Raw genomic sequence first — 20,584 nt, 5'->3', positions numbered from 1 at the left:
CAAGGACTTGTGTTTCCCAGACTGGGTTAGTGACTGGTGCTCAGGCTTCATCCTACAAGAAGGAAGAGAGACAGCTGTATGATTGTACAGGGCCATCATGTGGCTGTCATTCTTCCCTTGTTGCAGGGGCTCCTCTGCTCCTTCAAATAGAGATAAGATGATAGAAAGAACCTCCGCAGCCACCCCTGTGACACACTCCTCAGCCTCTGGGGTTGGAGCATCCCCAGCAGCTGGGGATACCCATCCCTTCCTTCCTCACCAGGCAACTCTCTAAGGATGAGAGACACTAGCTAGGCAGTAAATAGTGACTTAAGTAATTCAGTGTGTGTATCCCTAGGAGGCAACTCCCATACATGTGACATGAAAATGACTGCCTCCCTCAGCCCTCAGCATACACAGAGTACAGAAACAGAACAAGGACTAAATCTACTAAAGGCAGTTGCCAAGCCATTTAGAATGATTTAGAAGTCATATGCCATTCTGGACTGAATGGCATTGTAACCACCAACAGGAGAGAGCATTCCTGTGTTAATACCCTGGGTGAGATGCTTGGCAGCGTCTGAGATGGATAAACATGTTTCAGTCTCACTCCAGACCACGTTACAAGTAATGAAGTCTCTCCAAGATCCTACATAGGCCATCTAAAGGTTTAATAAATCTTTGTCACTCTTGCTTAAAACAATACTAATCTTGCCTTTTGGAGTCCTTAGCATGCACATTTTTGGAAGGCTTTCAAGCAGCTTGCAAAATGTAATCACAAGTTTTGTTTATGTATCGATTCCCAGTGGAAGGTCAGTCCCCTAAGGACAGAACCCGATCAGGCACTGGCATCATTGTGTCTGGGTCTGTGGTTCACACAAAAATACCGACCTGATTGATAAAGGTTTTCCTAGAAGGTAGAAACACAGGGTGAAAGTCAGCATCTTCAGATGCTGGGAAAACTGTGGAGTGAGAGTCAAGCCTGGACCCTAGGAGTCCCTGTCTATAAAGGGGGCTCTATCTTCCCTGGGGTTTAAACTGGAAATTGTGTTGAACAAACTATTAGCTTTTAGATTTCAGGGACAGCCGTGGCATCTTGTGGGTTCTTAAACGAGTATGGATGCACTTGATGTAAGTGATGTTGTCATTGCCCACCCTCCATGAGTACTGGCGATTATACCAATGCATTAGCAAATTCATGGAAGTATCCTGTGGTTTATCACTTCCCCTTCCTCATTTCAGCCACTCACCATCAACTAAGACTCAAAAATATCACCTGAGAACTTCCAGAAATAAACAATGCATATTAATTGTACGCCGATCTGACGAACTCTTGAGCCATCCTATCCCATCCAGACCAGGATATGAGTCGTCTCTGTCTAGTATATCCAAATTGTATATGATACCCACACTTGTCAGTCATTTGGTAGCTGTCTGGGTGATACATTGACTATTGTGACATCTCAGAGCTTTTTTTTAAACCCTTATTTTACTTAATACAAGCCCTCAAAGTACAAAAGTAGCAATGTTGGCAAGTCAGAGACGCTGAAGAAGCCCTGAAGTATGTCCTGTAAGTGATGGAGTTAGCCACAGGTATGCACAGAATATGCAGAGCCCCATGCTCTCTGTCTGACTGGGAGAACCACGTGAGTTTTCCACTGTGGTCCTCCATCTCTTGGAGGGAGGCATCCAGGGAAAACAGGATGGGGCTTCCTGGTGGGGAGAACTCTGCCTCCCATCTGAAAACCCATGTTGATCTGTTTTCGGAACTCTGGTTCAGATGTTGAAAATTAAAGTGGAAGAGACTGGAAACTAGCTCCAGTTGGGCTTTCTTATTTCACCAAAGACTCTCACACAGAAGAGAGCTACTTCTCTGGAGCTTCCAGGCTGTCTCCAGGTCTCCTGGCCCTGGATTCTCACTCACACTCACTAAGGGGCCTTGTCCACTAGTGATATCTTGGGTACAACACTAGCTGTACTGCTGGTAGATCCTAGACTCAAACACTAAGGGACCACATTGGTTAGTGAATTCTAGGTTTGAAGACTAAGAGATCGTATCTGCCCTTGGATCCCAGGTACAGACACACCCAGGGAGGATGTCTGCCTGTGGGGTCCTGGACACAGACATTAAAAGGCCAGGCCTGCTTGTGGGGTCCTGGGCACCTCTTCATGAGTACCATTCACAGAACCCTTCTGTGAGCCTTCTACAATAAGGACTCTGTGTGCTTCGATATTTTTTTAGACTAAAGTGAACTTTCTCTCTCCCCAACTCTGGCTTCAGTTAGCTATTTCAAATGGCAAAAGTTACTCAAAATTCCAGCATGGAAACTGGCTTAACCAACAGGAAAGGGGTTTTGAGGTCCCATCACTAAGCAGAAAGTTTAACACCAAGCTGGAGGATTGGCTTAGCCAGTTGCTAAGGCAGATTTGTGACAGGGCTCCTACCCCAGCTCTTACCCCTCCCCCTCCAGTCCTGGATACAGTGAGATATGATTGTATATCCCATATCCTTTTCTAGTATCAAGTGGGTAAAACCGAAAGTGGAGTCATACCAAGTGATCTCATTTATCCAATACCTGAATATTCTTGAACTTATGCACTCTTAGATAACAGGCATTTACTCTTCAGCTAGTCATAGTGTGGCCCTGCACAGTGATTAAAGAGAGGCATTGCGGGGACTCAGGCTTCAAGGGACAAAAGAGAAATAAGACACATAGAGAAATCTACAGTAGAGCATGAAGGGATCAGGGGGCACAGAAGGCTTGCAGGACCAGAAAAGGAAGGATGCTCCAGCCTGAGGGGGAAGGAAGGGAGAGCTTCTTGAGGAGGCAGTACCTGAGTTGGGTCTGGAAGCTTGGCGGGTATCGCAGGTTAAAGGAGGTGTGGCCTCTTTGATATCCTGCTGTTGATAAAGGAGCTCCCTGACTCTTCACTGGACCATCAGTCCTGTGGTTCTTAGACCGATAGAACATAATGGAATTGATTTGTGCCTCTTTTTAGGTTAAGACTTACAATTATGGCCACTTACTTTTTTTGCCCTCTGAAGTACCTGCTCTTGCAATGCTCCTTCTGGGAGCCTAAAGCCACCAGGCTTGAGGTGCCACATGAGGGCACCTCAATGGTGTACAGCTCCATCATGTTACTGGACAGATGAATGGAGCTGTCCACCTCAGTCCCTCTGCCATCCGAGCAATGTAAGAGACCCCCATCAGCACTTCATGGAACAGGAGAACCACCTGGTTGAGCCCTACTCTGACTCCTGACCCACAGGACCATGAAGCATAAAGAGTATGATGGTTCTAGATCACCATGTCTGGGGCCATTGTTGAAGCAGTGACAGATGCCGATGGAGTAGGGTTCTGACTAGCAAAGATGAGGAAAGAATGCCAGACCAAAGAGTGGTGTTGGTACAGGTAGACCTATGAAGCTGTGAAGACACAGAGAGTAGATTTGGTAATTGAGCTGGGGGTTGCATGCACTTATATATTCCATGGCTATGGAGTAGCATTAAGGTCCTATATTTTGATGAATATTTGTAAATGCATCCCAGAGAAGACTGGTGTCTTGCTCTCTTAGGTCTGGTATAACAGCAGACTTAAACCTGGGTACCTCACGAGCAACAGAAGTTGATAGCCCACAGTTCTCAACGCCGGCACATCCCAGGTCAAGGCAACAGGAGAATGAATGTCTACAGAGAACTCAACTTCTAGTTTATAGGTGGTACCTTCTCAAGCTGTCCCATGGTGGTGTGATCTCACTGGAGGCTTTTCTATAAGGACATAACCACCTCATCTCCTATAGATCCACCTCTATCACCCCGGGGACTAGGATTTCAACATATGGCTTTTAGGGGCACACATACATGCAGACCTAGGTCCTAAATTCACATCACAACTGGGGGCTCATGGTGTACATTGTTTCTTCACAAAGGAATTATCAATTGTCATTATTTTATTAAGTATTTTTAAAGATCTATTTTATGTGTATGTATATTTTTATGCACATGCATGCATGTGCACCACAAGTGTGTCTGGTGCCCAAATAGCCAAAAGAGGGCATTGGATCCCCTAGAACTGAAGTCACTGGTGGTCTTGAGCTGCTCTGCTAGAACTGAACTAGGGTTCCCTGCAAAGGAACAAGTACCCTTAACCTCAAAGCCATCTCTTTAGTCCTTTAAGGATTTTAGGGCAAACCTCATACATTGTACTGTTTTTGCCCACAAATCTGCCAGACTGCTGTTGTAAGGTCTAAGGGCTTTGGAAGGTCACCCCAATACCATTTCCTACAACTTACAAAACTGCAAATCTGGAATGAAGCCTATTCCACCATCACATCTCTCTTGCCATCTTTTGTGATGTGGTATCGGGTCACAGTTGTCCTGTGTCCTGTAGCGCTTCCTTGTGGAGTGCTGGGCTGATGGCACCCCGCAGGGTAAGGGCATTTCCCCTGCTCATCTGTCACCACATCATCTGTGAACCAAAAGTTAAGACAGAGGTCACTGCAGCATTGTCCTGAAAGACACCTTGCTGGGCAGCACTTGAAAAGCCCAGCTGACAATGGCTGTAGGGGTGGATTGGCATCATTCCAGAATGACAGCTCCTGAGAGTCTGGCCTGGGCTGGAAGCGGGTGCAGACCACAGGAGACAAAGCACTGAGCACAGGACACATAGGCTAGGGAGAGTCTAGGAGATAACGACGATGACCAACGCTTTTGACTGCTCACAGCATACGAGGCTCTCCACTTTGACTTCTTACCTCAGTAGGGCAGATGCCGTGTCCTCCACTTTACAGGTGCACATGGAGAAAAGCAAGTGAGTTATCTAATGTTTGTGCAGAATGCAGAAAAATGGTGGAATCTAAACCCTGCTCTTCACCGCTGTGCTCAGTCTACAGAGGGAGAAAAGATTCTCCTCCCTGAGGTCAAGGGAAGGCCAAGAAGACAGGTGAGCTTCAGAAAGTGGAGTTTCTCCCTGCGACCTCTGAGGCACACTCTCAGCATCCCTGAAAGCCTTAAAACATTCAGATTGCTAGGCCTCACCCCAGCACCTGCTAGATTGGACCACCAGCTGGGCACTAGCAAGCCCATAAGTCTCTTACACCTGGCCTTGCCAATCAACATTTACATAACTCCCAGTTCACCTTTCCCTTCTTTTCCTGTGCTGGCTAAACTTTGATTCCCCTCCCCCCTCCCCGTCTGCTGGAGAACCCCTTCTGCCTGACTAGGCAGCTCCCTAGGTGGCCAGGGACTAAGTACCTCTCCTTAGTTTAAAACTGAGAGTCTCTGTGAAGGAACAGAGCAGTCTGCCCAGCTCAGGCCAGTCTTACTGGGGAAAGCATCTAAAGGCAATTTTCCAATCATCAGTTAAAAGAGTTTGTCCTTGCTCCCCGAATCTGCTGCTAGAGTTAGAACCCAGGGCCCCTGCATGATGGTCAGGGCTGTACCACTAAGTTCATCGCCAGCCGGTCTTCGCTTTTGTGGAGCACACCGATGGTTTTGTGGCCTCTTTTGATGATCAAGCCTGCTACGGAGACAGTGAGTGTCTTCGGCCTCCTTTTCCTACCACTCAAATGCCCCAGGATGAGAGTGTGCACAATGGACACAGGATCTTTGCTAACAGCTTTGCAAAAAAACACTGGTCTCCTGAAGGCTTCTACACTGGAGCGGTTTAAGTTGAGATGTTTTCCTGGACTGTAGCTCAGAACCCAGATTTTTTCAAAATATCATAAAACGAGGCTCTGCGGGAGCCAACTTGAACTACAGCTCAGGAATTAAGGACATTCCAAAGACTGCTTTATAAGGCAAGGCCTGAGTCTGGAGCCAAGGGCCTGGGATGCTGAGGGAGAGGAATCGCTCCGTGGGGCGGGGGAGCCAACATTCCTTGTGTGCAGCCTTGTTGGTTTGTGCGTGGCATCTGGCTTGCCCTCGTTCCTTTGGCCACGCGGCTCCCTGCTCTCAGCGTTTCTCCGCAGACCTATAGGACAGTGTGCCTTGGTGGCACTGAACTGCAGATTGGCTGGCAGCCCGCTGGCTTGTTGCCCACCTGGTGGGTCCCGCCCCCGGCACAGACACCCGAAGCTCTCGCCTCGGCGCCTGCTTCGCGGAGCCCGGGTCTCCCGCTCCAGTTGTCCCCCAGCCACTTTGCTGCGCCCTGGCGCCATGGCCACCTCATCTGCTCGGCCTTCGGTCCTGGCCCTGGTCGGGCTGGCGCTGCTCCTTCTGCTGTGCCTGGGTCCAGGTGAGTAGCAGATGCCTGGTGGAGAGTGCTGAGGGTGCTGGGGAAGAAGGTTGGAAATGGGGTGCTGCTTGCCTGCATTTGATCCCTCTCTTAGCCTAGACTGGACCAAGAAGACGTAGAGGAAACAGGTCTAAGATTTTGCAACTCGCATGAGCCCCAAGTGGTGCACTTGGGCAGGCAGTAAGGGTATCAAATTCGAAGGGAGCGTTGCAGACTGAGGGGCAACCTTGGACAAATGGAATAGGGATTCGAAGGACCTACAAGAAGCGCTAACTCAGGGGTGGTGGAGGCTTGAAGGGAGTGGTCCCCGCAGGCAGGACAAGCTACTCTCTTTCCCCTTCGAGGCAGCCTGGGGCAGGCAGCAGAGCTGGTGGTGGTCCAGGCTGCAAAGCAGGGCTGGGGTCTGATGTTTTAGACAGGGCAGGCGCCAGCCTTTAAAGCTGAGTAATGCTTAACTTCTTCTACTACATTTAGCTGAGTTAGCTGAAACGTCTGAAAAATCCCCAGGTTTTTTTTTTTTTTTTTTTTCCATTAAAAGCGCATTCGCAGGGCACCCGAAAGGAACCGCTTTGATGGATGCTCAGGCTTCTCTACCCAGAACTCCACAGACTCTGAAACTGCAAAGGTGTCTTTTTGTGTGACCCTTCAGAGGTCGCAAGTGAGCCCCCCTCCCCCCGTCCCCCACCTCCCCTTGCATAGGAGCACCTTTGAGGTTTATAGTTCTGGGAGGCAGCAGCGTGACCCTAGATTTACTGCCAAGAGAACAGTAGCTGGAAGACTAAATTATTTGCCCAGCACCTTAGACTGGAAGTTTGTCCCAGTACGAAGGAACATCGTTGGGCATTGCCAAATGCAAATGAAGACACTCGATTGCTCTGTTACTTCAGTTTTGCTTTCTCAGAGCAGGCACTGGTAAACCCAACTCCAGGGTGAAGGGAGGTAGGGCACTGCAGGAGGGACCACGAGAATAAAGGGGAGCTTGTTCTAGTTGGAGGATTACTGTTGTGAGAATCTCAGCACGATGCTCGTGTGAGCTAGCCTTGTGAACACGGGCTACAGGCCATTCATTTGCAGCACTCATATTTTACTGAGTTAATGCCGAGAAGTGAGTGATTAGAATCAGTTACAGCGTCAGAATCGTTGAACTGAAATGCGAACTTTTTACAATGAAAGATGAAAATACATTGAATCTCAAAGATGACACCCCCACCCCCTTTATTTTATGTCTGTGCACCTCATGCCTGTAATGCCTGCGGAGGCCAGAAGGAGGCGTTGTAACACCTGGACCTAGAAAGACAGAAGGTTACAAGCTGCCCTGTAGATGTAGAAATCAAACCAGGGTCCTTGGAAAGAGCAGCCAGTGTTCTTAACAGAGGAGCCGTCTCTCCATTCCCCAAACACAACTCTTTACGATATCCAAGCACATTTCATGAAGAGACTGATCACAGCCCCCCCTTGATCTGCTTGTTAGGAGTTTTCACCTTTAGAGGGGACATCTTGAGACTCTGAAGGTGCCCAGTCCCCTGTGCATTCGAATTCCAGGTAGCCAGATTTGATACACGCATGGCTGCTTTTCATCACAGCCTGGAAATGACAGCTAGGGATGTTGTAGGAAAGGAACCACAGCTTTTCTTTTGTCCTTTGCTCCTTTCCTCAAGCTGACTTAGTGTGGTGTCCAATTATGTGTATTAATATATCGCCGAGGGCACAGGGGTTGGCGTAACCACAGCATTCATAATTCATGGCATGGGACCTCTCCAAGCCTTTCAGTTTGCACAGCTGAGATTCACCCTGGTGGAACTTTCGCTCCTGAAGCAGTAATGACTCACGCTTGCAAGAAATTGCGGGCTTGCACTCTCAGCCCAAACCTCATGTCTCTTCTCAGCATCAGCCCACAGTTCATTCACTAATTGTTAAGCACTACTACAGAAGGCACACAGATGGAGGGTGGTGCTTCACTCTGTGTGTGCTGCCCTGTGACTTGTTAAAGACTGATAAATGTTAAGATATTCATGAAGGCTAATGTGCGAGTCAAGAATGTACCTGTGTGCCTTGGCAAGTCCTTGCCTAGATTTCTTCACTGACTTTTCAGGTGGGGGAGGGAAGGACAGCATTCAGCATCCGTCCCACCTTATCTGTTTAGATCATCATCTCTCCAGCAGCCCAGCCAGTTCTCAGTTGTGTTGCTTGACATTCAGATGCCTCAAGTGGTTCTCAATGGGGGATCTTCTGCGGCCGCTTGCTCCGTCTTCACATGGTGGCCCAGGCACTGGGAATATTATTCGCTATCTCAGTCGCTTTTCTATTGCTGTGATAAATGAGCAAGAAAACTTATAAAATAAAACATCCAGAGCTTACAGTTCCGGAGGGTTAGAGCCAATGGTGGTACATTGAAGGCATGGCTGCCTCAGGAAGAGCTGGGAACAGACATTTCAAACCACAAGTAGGAAGCAGAGGGTTTCCTTTCCCTGGGTTCCCAGTGACCTCCCTCCACTGCAGAGAAGTGACCCAACCAGAACAGTGACAAAGCAGAGATGGGACAGTTATTTCTTGAAAGATGCTGTCTATTAACGCTGCCCTAGACACTGCTGCTGCTTTCAAACAGTCACGTCACCATAGGCAAACTGCACGCAGACCACAGAGGCCACTCTACTCTGATGCCTGCTACACTAACTCCTTAGCCCCCTGCCCAGTACACACCAGCTCCCTTGAGCAAGATGTTAGGACACGGTGTTATCCTGACATCTGTCCCTCATCCCTTAGCGTGGCCCCTACAGAGTCTTCTCAAGGTGTTTCCACACTATCATTTTCTAAAATTAGGATGGTCATACATTAGCCTCCAAGCTGGGGCACTTCTGAGAATGAAAAGAGGTGTTGTAAACCAAGACTGTCCTAGGACAGCCCAGAAAGTGTTGCCACTATGCTCATAAGATCATTGGGGAGGCACTTGAGTAAGTTCTAGCATTTTCTCTACTCCGTCCCAGAACATGGGCTAGGCCCTCTAGATCAGTGGTTCTCAACCTGTGGGTCATGACCTCATTGGGAGTCTCATATCAGATATCCTGCATACCAGATATTTACATTACGATTCATAACAGAAGAAAAATTACAACTACAAAGTATCAGCACAATAATTTTATGGTTGGAGGTCACAACAACACGAGGAACTATATTAAAGGGTCATGGCATTAGTAAGGTTGGATTGTGCATAGTGTGAGTGAGGTGAATCCAGAAATGAGGTGAGCATTAGGGGCACTAACACATACACATGCACAACCACACATACACACACAACCACACACATGCATACATACAACCACACACACAACCACATACACAAAACTACACATACATAACCACACACACACACAACCACACACACATAACCACACCCCCCACACACACATGCACACATACAACCACACACACACACACACAAAACCACAATACAACCACATAGACACAACCACACAGATACACACAACCACATACACACAAGAAATCACACACACACACAATCACAGGTACACCCCAGTAGAATAACCAGGTGCTGACTCTTGGCTTTGAATATTGACTTTTTTCCCCTCCTTGATAACATAGTAAATCATTTATGCAAGAGTTCTTACTAAAAAAGTCTTTTTCCAACCCTAGTAATGTGTTATTGACAAACACAGTACAGATTTTTAGTTGTTTTGCAGTGCTGAAGATTGATCCCAGGCCTCATCACGCTGAATGAATGTTCACTGAGCTGCACTCAGTATCCAAAATAGGCATTCTTCATTTTCTTTTTTAGTATTGAAATTAAATAGAGTAATGGGTTTCATCATGCCCGTTTCTTACACACTTTGGTCCTCTTCTCCTGTTCTTTCCCTACCCCTACCCTATCCTTCCTCTCTGCAGTCAACCCCTTCCTACTTCCTTATCGCAAGATACATCTTCTATTACTGTGCTGGTTTGAATGAGAATGACCATCATAGGCTTCTATGTTTGAATGCTTGGTCCCCAGTTGGGGGAACTGTTGGGGGAGGGAGACCAGCTCCCTCTTTTTTTTCCCCAGGATACTCTTGAGCAGGGAGAAATGAGGAATATGTAGATAGGAATATAGAGGAGAGAGACAGATAGAAACACAGGATAGCTCGGGAGTGCCTGGATCAAAACCCACCAGCCCCTTCTGTCTCTACTAAAGGTCTTTTAAAGGAATGCCAAGGGGTGGAGCAAAAGACCTCCCCCCAGCACAGCCAAGTGCAGACCATCGCAGACACCTGGTGACCATGCATGTGGTCAAGCCATCCCCTCATGCAGCCCTGCTGTGTAAAGGAAGCTCAGATCTCACTAGAAAACTTTTGTGGGCTCCCACATTTGGGAATGATTAGGAAGTGTGGCCTTGTTGGAGGAGGTGTATCACTGAGGGTGGGCTTTGAGGTTTCAAAAGCCCAGACTATTCCCACTAAGCTCTTTTTCTCTGCCTCTTGCTTGTGCATTAGATGTGAGCTCCCAACTACTGCTCCAGTGCCATGCCTCCCTGCCTGCTGCCATGCCCCCTGCCATGATGGCCATAGACTCACTCTCTGAAACTGTCAGCTCCACCAAATGATTTCTTTTCTAAGTTGCCATGGTCATGGTATTTTGTCACAACAATAGAAAAGTAACTAAGACAAATACCCTTCCACCTTTTAAATTTTCTTCCTTCCCTCTCATGGTCCCCTGTCTAGTTTTATGACTTACATCCATATATATATATGTATGTATATATTTATATATGTATAAAAACACACATATAAATTAAAAATCTGAGATGTGCGTGAGAAAGAGTGTGGTATTTGTCCTTTCAGTGTCCTGGTTAGCACTGTCATTGTGGCACAGCCTAGAATCACTGAAAAAAAAGAGTCTCAATCATCTTTATCAGCTTGCACTGTGGTCACGTCTGTGATGCATTATCTTGATTATTAATGAACATAGGAGGGTCCAGTCCATCGTGAGCAGTGACATTTCCTGTGCAGGTGGTCCTGGGCTGTAGAACAAAGCTAGCTGAGCACAAGCCTGAGTGAGCAAGCCAGAGAGTGAGCCAGCAAACAGTGTTCCTCCATGGTTCCTGCCTTCACGTTCTTTCCCCGACTGTCTGCGCTGATTTCCCTTAGTGATGAAATGTGAACTAGACGTGTAAGCCAAATAAAGCCTTTCCTCCCTAAGTTTCTTTTGGACATAGTGTTTTATCATTGCAAAAGGAATCAAACCAGAATGCTCAGTCTGGCTTATCTTACTTAGCATTAATGATCTCCAGTCTTATCTGAAGATAAGACTTTTTTTCTGAAAATGAGGTGATTTATTTTTTCTTTATGGTTGCATAACATTCCATTGTGTTTCTATACCAGTTTTTCTATCCATTTACTTGAGATTGGGTATCTAGGCTGGTTCCCTTTCTCAGCTATTGTGAATCATGTAGCAATAAACATGAGTGTGCAAGTATCTTGGTGCATTTCAAAAGTATATTCAACATCCTTATCCATGAGGGAACTACCAATGAACATGGAAGTAATTCCATCTCACCTCAGTGAGAATGGCTATCATCGAGAGAAGAAATGATAGCGCATGCAGGGCAGGATGTAAGGAAGCAGGAACCTTCATTTGCTGCTAGTGGGAGTGGAAATCGGTACAGCTGCTCTGGAAATCGGTGTGGAAGTTTCTCAGAAAACTAGAAACAGAATTATTACATGACCTAGTTACACCACTTGTGGGTGTATACTATAAGCGTGTTCTTATTCTCGTTTGGACCACTTTTGCAGATGTAAGCACAAGTTCATCCTTTTCCCAGAAACCCTGGACTGAGAGGTTAAGAAACCTGCTGGGAAGACATCACTACTACCGTGATGTGCCTTTCTCATGTGCCATCATGAGTCCCCTTGGCAGTTCCAGACCCCTGTAGATGCTCTGTTTCCTACTTAGCATGCTGGGGGTATTTTCCCCGGGGGCTTTGGGTCCACCCTTCATAAGACCAGGCCTGTGTGCAACTCTTAGGGACATGCTCAGTGAATGGAGGGTGTGTTCTTTCAGGCTAGACACTTCATTTCTTACCAACTTAGCAGGCCAATTAGTTTTACTCTTTTAAGACTGAGTATATTTAACAGTCAGTGTCTTGCCCCCCAATAAAGTGTCAATGGAGGACAATCAGAGCAAGTTGCAAAACTGTGCAGCTATTTTCAAGACCCAAGAGTGGCATGTTTCCAAGCTTGCCCTACAAGCCTCATCTCTGCCTGGCTCTGTCTCATGGGGCCTTCCAGACTGTATGTATTGGCATCATGGAATGTAGAGTCTCTCCTGAGTCCAGTGTGAAACCATCTTAAGATTCTTAACAAATCACACTTGCAAAGACTGTCTTAGTTGGAGTTTCTATTGCTATGAAGATGCACCATGACCACAGCAACTCTTATAAAAGAAAATATTTGATTGGGGTTGGCTTACAGTTCAGAGGTTTAGTCCATAATCACCATGGTGGGAAGCATGGCAGCATGCAGTCAGATATGGTGCTGGAGAAGGAGCTGAGATTTTTACATCTAGATTGGCAGACAGCAAGAAAAGAGTACCACACTGGGCCTGGCTTTAGCATCTGAGACCTCAAAGCCTGCCTCCACAGTGGCAAACTTCCTTCAACAAGGCCACACCCACTTCAACTAATGATACCACTCCCTATGGGCCTATGGGGGCCATTTTTATTCAAACCCCTACAAAGACCCTGCAAACAAACAAGCTTACTTCCAAAATTCCCAAGGGGTTATTCCCAGGGGATTATGAACACAGGGGCACTACAGGACCTATTACATCATGAGGATAATGTTTGCTGGGCAATGCATGTGATAAGCAGCACCCCTCACAGTAAGGCATCAGGACTATAACTAAAATGCTGTCTTCAAAAGGAGCAGCTTGAGAAGCATTGCCCCTGTCATCCATGGTCACTGACATCAGTATTAGGCCCAGAGACCTTGCATTGTTTTTCTTGTGTGGCAACTGTTCAAAAATCAATTTAGATACTTTAATACAGATCTGTTAAATCAGCACAGGAGTCCGCGGTTCTTATTTCCAGCTCTGATTTTTGCACTCAACAAAGTACAAAAATTCCAGGAGTGCTGGGCTCTGAAACTGCTTTCTGCTTTGGTTACGTAGGTGGCATAAGTGGAAACAAGCTCAAACGGATGCTCCAGAAACGAGAAGGTGAGTCAGCCTCAGGTGGGTAAAGGGTGGTGTGCTCACGCCTAACTGCAAGGAATGGAAACGGCAGTGGCAAATGGGTCCCCGGAGGTCTTGCGCTTGGAATATCAGGAAGTATCTGCTCGGTAAAAAACTTGCAGATCTGAAGGACTTATTCTGTGGGTATGTGGTGTGGCATTCTGCTAGATAAATACTATTGCCGGTAAATGTTTGGCAGTTGTTTTTCAGAAAGCATTCAGTGTGGACTCAGAAACAGTGGGACAGTATTAATCAAATGCTGATTATTTTAGACTAGTGAAGCACATCTGAGCTGCGGACACAAACGCTACCTGGTGGGGTAGTTACAGAGAGGCGTTTTGATACTCTGCCTATCCAACCAGCTATCAGGAAAAGGCATTCCCAATGGGGAATCTTTTCTATTACTAACTTCAACTGAAAAAAAAAAAAAAAAGCTCCCAACTTAAGTGATAGACAGCAACAAGGAGACATAGAAGTAGAACATTCTGGAAATCACAAAATGTGGGTGCTCAGTCCACTGTTATCAGTCAGGTCAAATGGATCCATTGTGCTGTTTAGTGAACAGCTTTCTCCTCTCTTCATCTCCTTCTGTAAAACTGGGTGTCACAGAGATTAGAAAATGTGAGCCACGTTTCCCGTGCGATCATTACTCATATCTGCGTCTCCCTGGTAGCTTACAGTGGAGCCTGAAGAGGTAGGGTAGCAGAGTGGGGATGTTGGATAACAAGCAGGCACAGGGGAGTAAGTTCTATAACATGCTGCATCACAGCAGGGTGGCTGCAGCTCAGAGCCGTCCGCCGCACATTTTATGAACTAGAAATGAGTTGAAAGTTTCCCAGCATGAAGAAATGATAAACATTTAAGGCAGGGGGAAATGCCAGTTAATCCTGTTTGATCCTAGCATGTGTATAACATAAATATGTACAATTACTATGTGTCAACTCAAAACACAGTAGTTAAACCACATTAAAATTCTAATAATAACTTGGGGCTGGAGAAACGCTCAATAGTTAAGAGCACTGGTTGCTGTTTTAGAGGGTCAGGGTTTGATTCCCACCACCCACGTGGTGGTTCACAACTGTCTAAGACTCTAGTTCAGAGGGTCTGGTGCCCTCTTCTGGCCTTTGCTGGCATGGCCTGCGCATGGTACACAGATACACATGCAGACAAAACACTCGAACACATAAAATTAAAAAAAAAAAAAAATCTTTAAAAACTCAGGAAGAAAAAATTCCAACAGTAAAGAGAATATCATTTTCAAAACAGAAATCATTCTTTGTCTTTTGGACACTAATCTTTTCAGAACCTGCCCCAGCCAAGACTAACGTGGCTGTGTCTGAGCACACAGCAAAGGAGTTCCTGGGTGGCCTGAAGCGTGCCAAGCGGCAGCTGTGGGACCGCACCCGGCCTGAGGTGCAGCAGTGGTACCAGCAGTTCCTGTACATGGGCTTTGATGAGGCGGTGGGTATACTTTCCTCCTGGGGGGAGGGGGCAGGCCTGGACACTACAGGGTAGGCTGTGGGGGACAGAGGCCTGGCCTGGGAAGAGGACCTGGGAAGTTAAGCTTTGATTCTTATTTTAGTCTGTTTTCTGTTGCTCTATCAAAACACCCGAGGTGGAGAACTTTTAAGAGTTCATTTTCAGCTTGTGGTTCTGAAGGTCTGAGAGTATGAAGTCACTGTATACTGGCTCTAGTGAGAATATCATGGCAAGCAGTGTCACAATAGCAAAAGTATGTGTTAAGAAACAGTCGTATATAAACCAAGAAGGAAGCCTGAATTTTCTTTATTCATTTGTCTGTATTCATCCATTCATGCATGCATTCATTCATTCATTTATTGAGACAGGGTCTCATATAGCCTAGCCTGGCCCCAAACTCACTATGTAGCCAAGGCAGACCTTGAACCCCCAAATGCTGATGTTTATAGGTGTGCACCAGGACAACCACTGACTTTGCTTTATGATTGCCAACTTTTGAGAAAACTCACCCACTCTGAGAGGCCACAGCCTTAGTCCTTTCAAAAGGTAAAGCCCTCATGACCTGATTCCTTTGCACCAGGGCCTCATCTCTTAAAGGTCCCAGCTCTCCAGCACTGCCCCAATGGGGGCCAAGCTTCTAGCAATGAGCCTTAGGAGCGCACAAACCACAGCCAAATCACAGCGCTTTTTATTCCGAATGTCTGAGCCCACTCTGCACTGCAGGCTAGCCAGCCATGGGGGAGGAGGAATCCAGGCAATCTGTGAGCCAAAAAGCTGCATCTCAGATTCCTGATGAAGCTCCTTTTCCTAGAAATGCCTCCAGCCCTCCTGTCCAGTTCCACCTGGGCATCATCCAAACAACTCACGTAAACATGGTCATCATTGCCCAGAAATGGCTTAAGCAACAAGATGGGTATATGGACTCAGGAAGATCATGAGAAGAGACTTGAAATGACTTTTACAGAGAGGTGGTTCTTGCAGATGTTTAGGGGAAATGTCAGCAGCTCGTGTGGGTGGGGCAGCACCAGTGGGCAACGTTGGTAAGTTAACAGAGGAGACTGTTCAGAGGCACATATTGTCATCTTGGCTACAGGTACAGGTAAGAGGGCAGTAGGACAGGCACTCTAGATTCTACTCGCTGGAGACTGTCTGCAGAGTGGCTGAGGAGTCCAGGGTAGACCACTTAGCCTGCCTCCCAGGGAACATCAGCCACCAGCTAGCTGAACATGTTTTCCCAAACAGACACACTCTGTGCTGGGTAGAAAAGCTTCCTTTCTAACATAGTATAGAATGAAGCACGTGGCTGCATCATCCTTTCCTTCCCATTCCCAGCTTTTGCACATACCTGTCAGTCCCTAAATATATCTTTGTTACTTAAAAATAAGTCTTCTTTTGCTGTGCAAGTAGCTACCTACTTAAGCCAAACTCTGTGTCAGGCGTGACTCAAAGTACTTAAACAAATGACTCTATTTAACAATTTCCCCAACTCGAGGGACATTGCTATGTGTCAACTTTCTTCGGTCCATATTCTGCCTGGTGGAGTTACTAGGGAACAGATAAACTCACAGTGAAGGGTCCTTAGGATACTACAGTTACACATCCCCAGAAGTCCTGGGGGGGGGCGTACCCATGTTCTAGAGTCTTTGGCAGCATCTTGTGTTTGGACTATTTAAGTGCACTTATTTTATTTATTTGGTAGATGAAAATATCATATAATCTTTTAGTAGTCTTATCTCTTTGATAACCACCATTAAATAGTTTAAAAAATTTTAACATGGATAAATGACTAGAATATGTCTGGTAGCAAAACCATAAAAGATGAGGATTAAGGAAGGCTGTAATGATTAAGCTTGCATAAAAAGACCACAAGAAACTATGTTCAAATGCCACGAAGTGGAGTGGTGGTCTTTGGTACTGGAATAGCACCATCCCTCGTTATCTTGGCCCTGGCTCATATTCAAATTTGAATATTCAAACCTGAACCTGTCTTATTTTTATACTCATAAAAAATTCTTAAAGCAGATTTAAAATACATATTTCAAGCCAAAACCTCAAACCTTATTAAATAAGAAAACTGAGGCAGTAAGACTATTTTACTCTGACCCAAAAAATATAGCATTGTGAAAAGTCTAGTCTAAAGATACAGGGAGGCAAAAATGCCTGCCACCTCCTCCTTGAGGCAGAGATTTTGGGGTGGCTCTGAAGATGAGGATCTTGGACAGCAAACAGATGAGGTATCAGTGGCCCAGGGTGAGGGGTACATAGGAGGGGGCCTATCACTAACCCAAAGTGGGTGGCCATTGGGCTCCAGAGCCCCAGTGTATGGTCCAGCCTAGGGTTTCCAGCCTCACAGGGTCCTCAGCCTATGGTAAACTGGAATTACTACAAACTAAAATGTCTCCAATAAAACTACCTCCCCACCCTCCTAGCTCAGACACATCGTCAGGGGCCACATGGGAGCCCCGACTCACTGCAGCATCCCTGGAGGGGCTCATCCCACACAGCACTCGCCTGGGAAAAGATCCAAATCCAGAGTCCACAGTGGTTCCTACTGAATGCACACTGCCTTCACATTATCCTGATACAAAGACAAAAAAATGCAAGTTGGAATTGGTCCATATTTAGTGTTCCCCGGCCATCCTACTAAAACAAAAATAGATTCCTGAGACCCAACCACTAGAAAAGTCAGCCCAGGAGGCTGGCATGGTGCCAGTGAATCTACATTTTTTTCCCCCAGTCTCAGTGGTGTTCTAGAGCAGGGTTTCACAGCCACAGCCTGCAGCCCAGACTGCTCAGCATGCTCCTATTCCCAATCTGTCTTTGCTATGTCCTCAATGTCACATCCTCACACTAGATCAATGCGTGCAAGTTGTCATCACAATTCATCTTGTACACTCACCATCCCTTCAGGAATATTCTTCTCCCCTGTGAAAAGGCAATCCACAGCAAAGAGTAGTTGCTGGAAGAGGTCTTACTAATCATTGGTCCTTCTCTTTGTCTTTTTATTTTTATTAAAAGTAGCCCAGACTCCTCTGGGCCTCTGACACCCATTGCCCATTTCACAATCTTACACAGTGAACACTTGTGCCCATGCACACGCAAACCAGGAACACAACTGTACACACCACCTGAGGTGTCCCAGATGCTATGCCCCAGAGCTTAAGGTGCCAATAGTTGATTTGATTCACATGATGGGCCAGGCACAGGAGCAGGCCAGGAGGATAAGAAGGCATCTGCTGTAATAATGTGGATGATGCCTCAGGGTCAGCCAAGCTCTTACCACACTTGACAGACACATGTTTTATTTACCTTATAAAGAGAAAAAGGCTCAGGTGCATGGTGTATGAAGAATTGGCATGGTAGAGATTATCACAAGTACAGGCATAGATTCCTTTGTGGGGGTAGCTCACCTGGTATCCTAAGGCTGAATTGACCTGTGAACAAAATATTATAATAAGCAGCTGTCATAACACTGGTTGTCAATCACTGAAGAAAAGCCACTTAGAGAAAAGTCATGTTTTCCATGTGTTTTTAGGGGAGTGTGTGTCTTTAAGTCCGTTCTTCACCATTCTCTTCTCTTCCAGAAATTTGAAGACGATGTCAACTATTGGCTAAACAGAAATAGAAATGGACATGACTACTACGGTGACTACTATCACCGACACTACGATGAAGACGCGGCCATTGGTCCCCGCAGCCCGGAAAGCTTTAGGCATGGAGCCAGCGTCAACTATGACGACTATTGACCTCTCTTGCTGAGGTGCCACAGAGCGTGTGCCTTGCTTCAGTAGGCCTTCTCCACCCACACTGAGTGAACACCAAGGGCTAAAGGAAGGAATATAAGTGCCTTTTGCATTTCACGCATGCGCTTAGCAATGCCTCAGTTAAAAATAGAAATAAAAGCACTTTTGAAAAAGAGAAGTATCAGAATTCACTCGGGAGAAAATTGAGCCATGACAATCCTGATTGCCTCCGGGTTTGAAGTTGGCACACCATCTGAGGGCCTCTATATTTCCTTCTAGGAATCCTGTCAGTATCCAGGCAGGGCAGGAGTGAAAGCCAGGGGTCTCTGTTTGTTAAAATGCAGTCTGTGCTAAATGCAAAATATTGACTCAGTAGGAAAATCCAGTTGGCAATGGCTTTTAGTTTGGGACACAACTTGAAGAACTCTAATCACCGGACAGGTGGGGGAGCGGGGGCTTTCTCTGCTCTGGGCTTCAGGCCAGAGCAGGGCCTTTTCAGCATACCATGCAGGAAAGAAAAGGACGTAAAATGACCTGAAGTTTAGCAGATCTCAGAATCATGCTCACCTATTTTTTTTTAAATGTGCTTTAATCAACAAAGAAGGATTTTTTTTAAAATTGCTTCCCCCTGAAACAACTTGAGTGAAGGAAAGAAGTGGTGTTGGGATGAGGAGAGGAGAAGGGGAAAGAGAGGGATGGAGACGGAGGCTGGTGACGGGAGCCAGGTGGTCCAGCCTGTGCTATACCCAAAGGCCAATAGGAGATGGGATGTAAGGGCAAGGACAGCATGGGAAGAGGCCTCTCAGCTGTATTTTGGTGTATCCCAACACTCTCTGACATCCTAATGAAAATGGGTTACTCTTTTCCTAAAAATTATATGCCATTTTTGCATATCATCTCTGGAAGACACCGATTCACAAGATCTAGGCAGTAAATTACCTCTACTTCAGGATGCAGTGTTTCTGAGAAGTCACCCATGAAGGCTCTTCTTGGGAAACATGCCTTCTGCACATTAAAAGTGTGATAAATACGCAGGCCATAAAGTTTTCCGTTTAAAGCTAAATGTGGTGGCTCGTGTCTGTAATCCCAGCACTTGGGAAGCTGAGTAACAAACATGGCCTGAGTCCAAATAGTGTGAGAAGCTGTCACAAACAAACAAACAAGTTAACACTCAGCAATTTCTAGGTGTCCATTTCCGTGGGATGAAGTACATGTGCATTGCTGCGTAACCGCCGCCGCCGCCACCACCACCACCACCACCACCACCACCACCACCACCACCACCACCACCTCTAGAACATTTCCATCACCACAAACTCTGTCCCAATTAGACAGCAACTCCCCATTCCACTTCCCCAGGTCCTGACAAACTCCATCTTTTCTCACTGTAATGGTTTTTAGCTATCATACACAATGATGGGTTTCTTCACGACCTTTTCAAACCCATCACCTTTTTAACCTCTCCCCAACCTCTGACTCCTTCATCCCCCAAATTGTCTACCTCTATTTTTCACATCTCATATATTCCATTGCTAAACCGAGATCCTGCAAGAAGGAAAAAAATGTAATGTTTGTCTTCCTTTCACCCCCAGTCCCCTCCACTCCCCTCACCCTCTACTCCGCAATCTCCTCACCGACAGTCCCCCTCCACTTTCATGTCACACGTATTTTAAATCTAGATTCCACTCTGAGAAAATACACACAACATTTATCTTTCTGTGTCTGCCTGATTTTATTTGCTATAATCATCTCCAGTCCTATCCATTTTCCTGCAAAAGACATAATTCTGTTCTTTCATATACATGCATACACATGTGTATAGTATGTGTGTGTGCATATACACATGAGGATGTGGAGGCCAGTGATCAATGTTAGGTGTCTTACTTGGTCCATTTCCATCTTGTTTTCGTTGTTGCTGTTTTTTTT

General features: G+C 46.2%; 1 protein-coding gene across 1 annotated transcript; it reads left to right on the top strand.

Moving 5' to 3' along the window:
• Nucleotides 1-5,878: 5,878 nt before the first annotated feature.
• On the top strand, nucleotides 5,879-18,981 carry Ecrg4 (ECRG4 augurin precursor). The gene is made up of 4 exons (XM_052743943.1): nucleotides 5,879-6,215; nucleotides 13,374-13,421; nucleotides 14,740-14,897; nucleotides 18,500-18,981. The coding sequence occupies exons 1-4, from the start codon at nucleotides 6,137-6,139 to the stop codon at nucleotides 18,659-18,661; spliced, it is 447 nt and encodes a 148-aa protein (XP_052599903.1). The 5' UTR covers nucleotides 5,879-6,136; the 3' UTR covers nucleotides 18,662-18,981.
• Nucleotides 18,982-20,584: the final 1,603 nt, after the last annotated feature.

The sequence above is a fragment of the Peromyscus californicus genome, unplaced genomic scaffold, assembly GCF_007827085.1.
Source record: "Peromyscus californicus insignis strain IS unplaced genomic scaffold, ASM782708v3 Scaffold_19__1_contigs__length_69161282, whole genome shotgun sequence".
In the NCBI taxonomy this organism is placed as follows: Eukaryota; Metazoa; Chordata; class Mammalia; order Rodentia; family Cricetidae; genus Peromyscus; species Peromyscus californicus.
The sequence above is the reverse complement of the archived record's forward strand: the minus strand, read 5'-3'. Positions and strand labels throughout refer to the sequence as shown.

Excerpts from the sequence above, each read along its gene's own strand:
- Ecrg4 (XM_052743943.1), top strand. The coding sequence starts at position 6,137 with ATGGCCACCTCATCTGCTCGGCCTTCGGTCCTGGCCCTGGTCGGGCTG. Across the intron at positions 6,216-13,373 it reads TCTGCTGTGCCTGGGTCCAG|GTGGCATAAGTGGAAACAAG; the intron begins GTGAGTAGCAGA and ends TTGGTTACGTAG. Across the intron at positions 14,898-18,499 it reads ACATGGGCTTTGATGAGGCG|AAATTTGAAGACGATGTCAA; the intron begins GTGGGTATACTT and ends CTTCTCTTCCAG.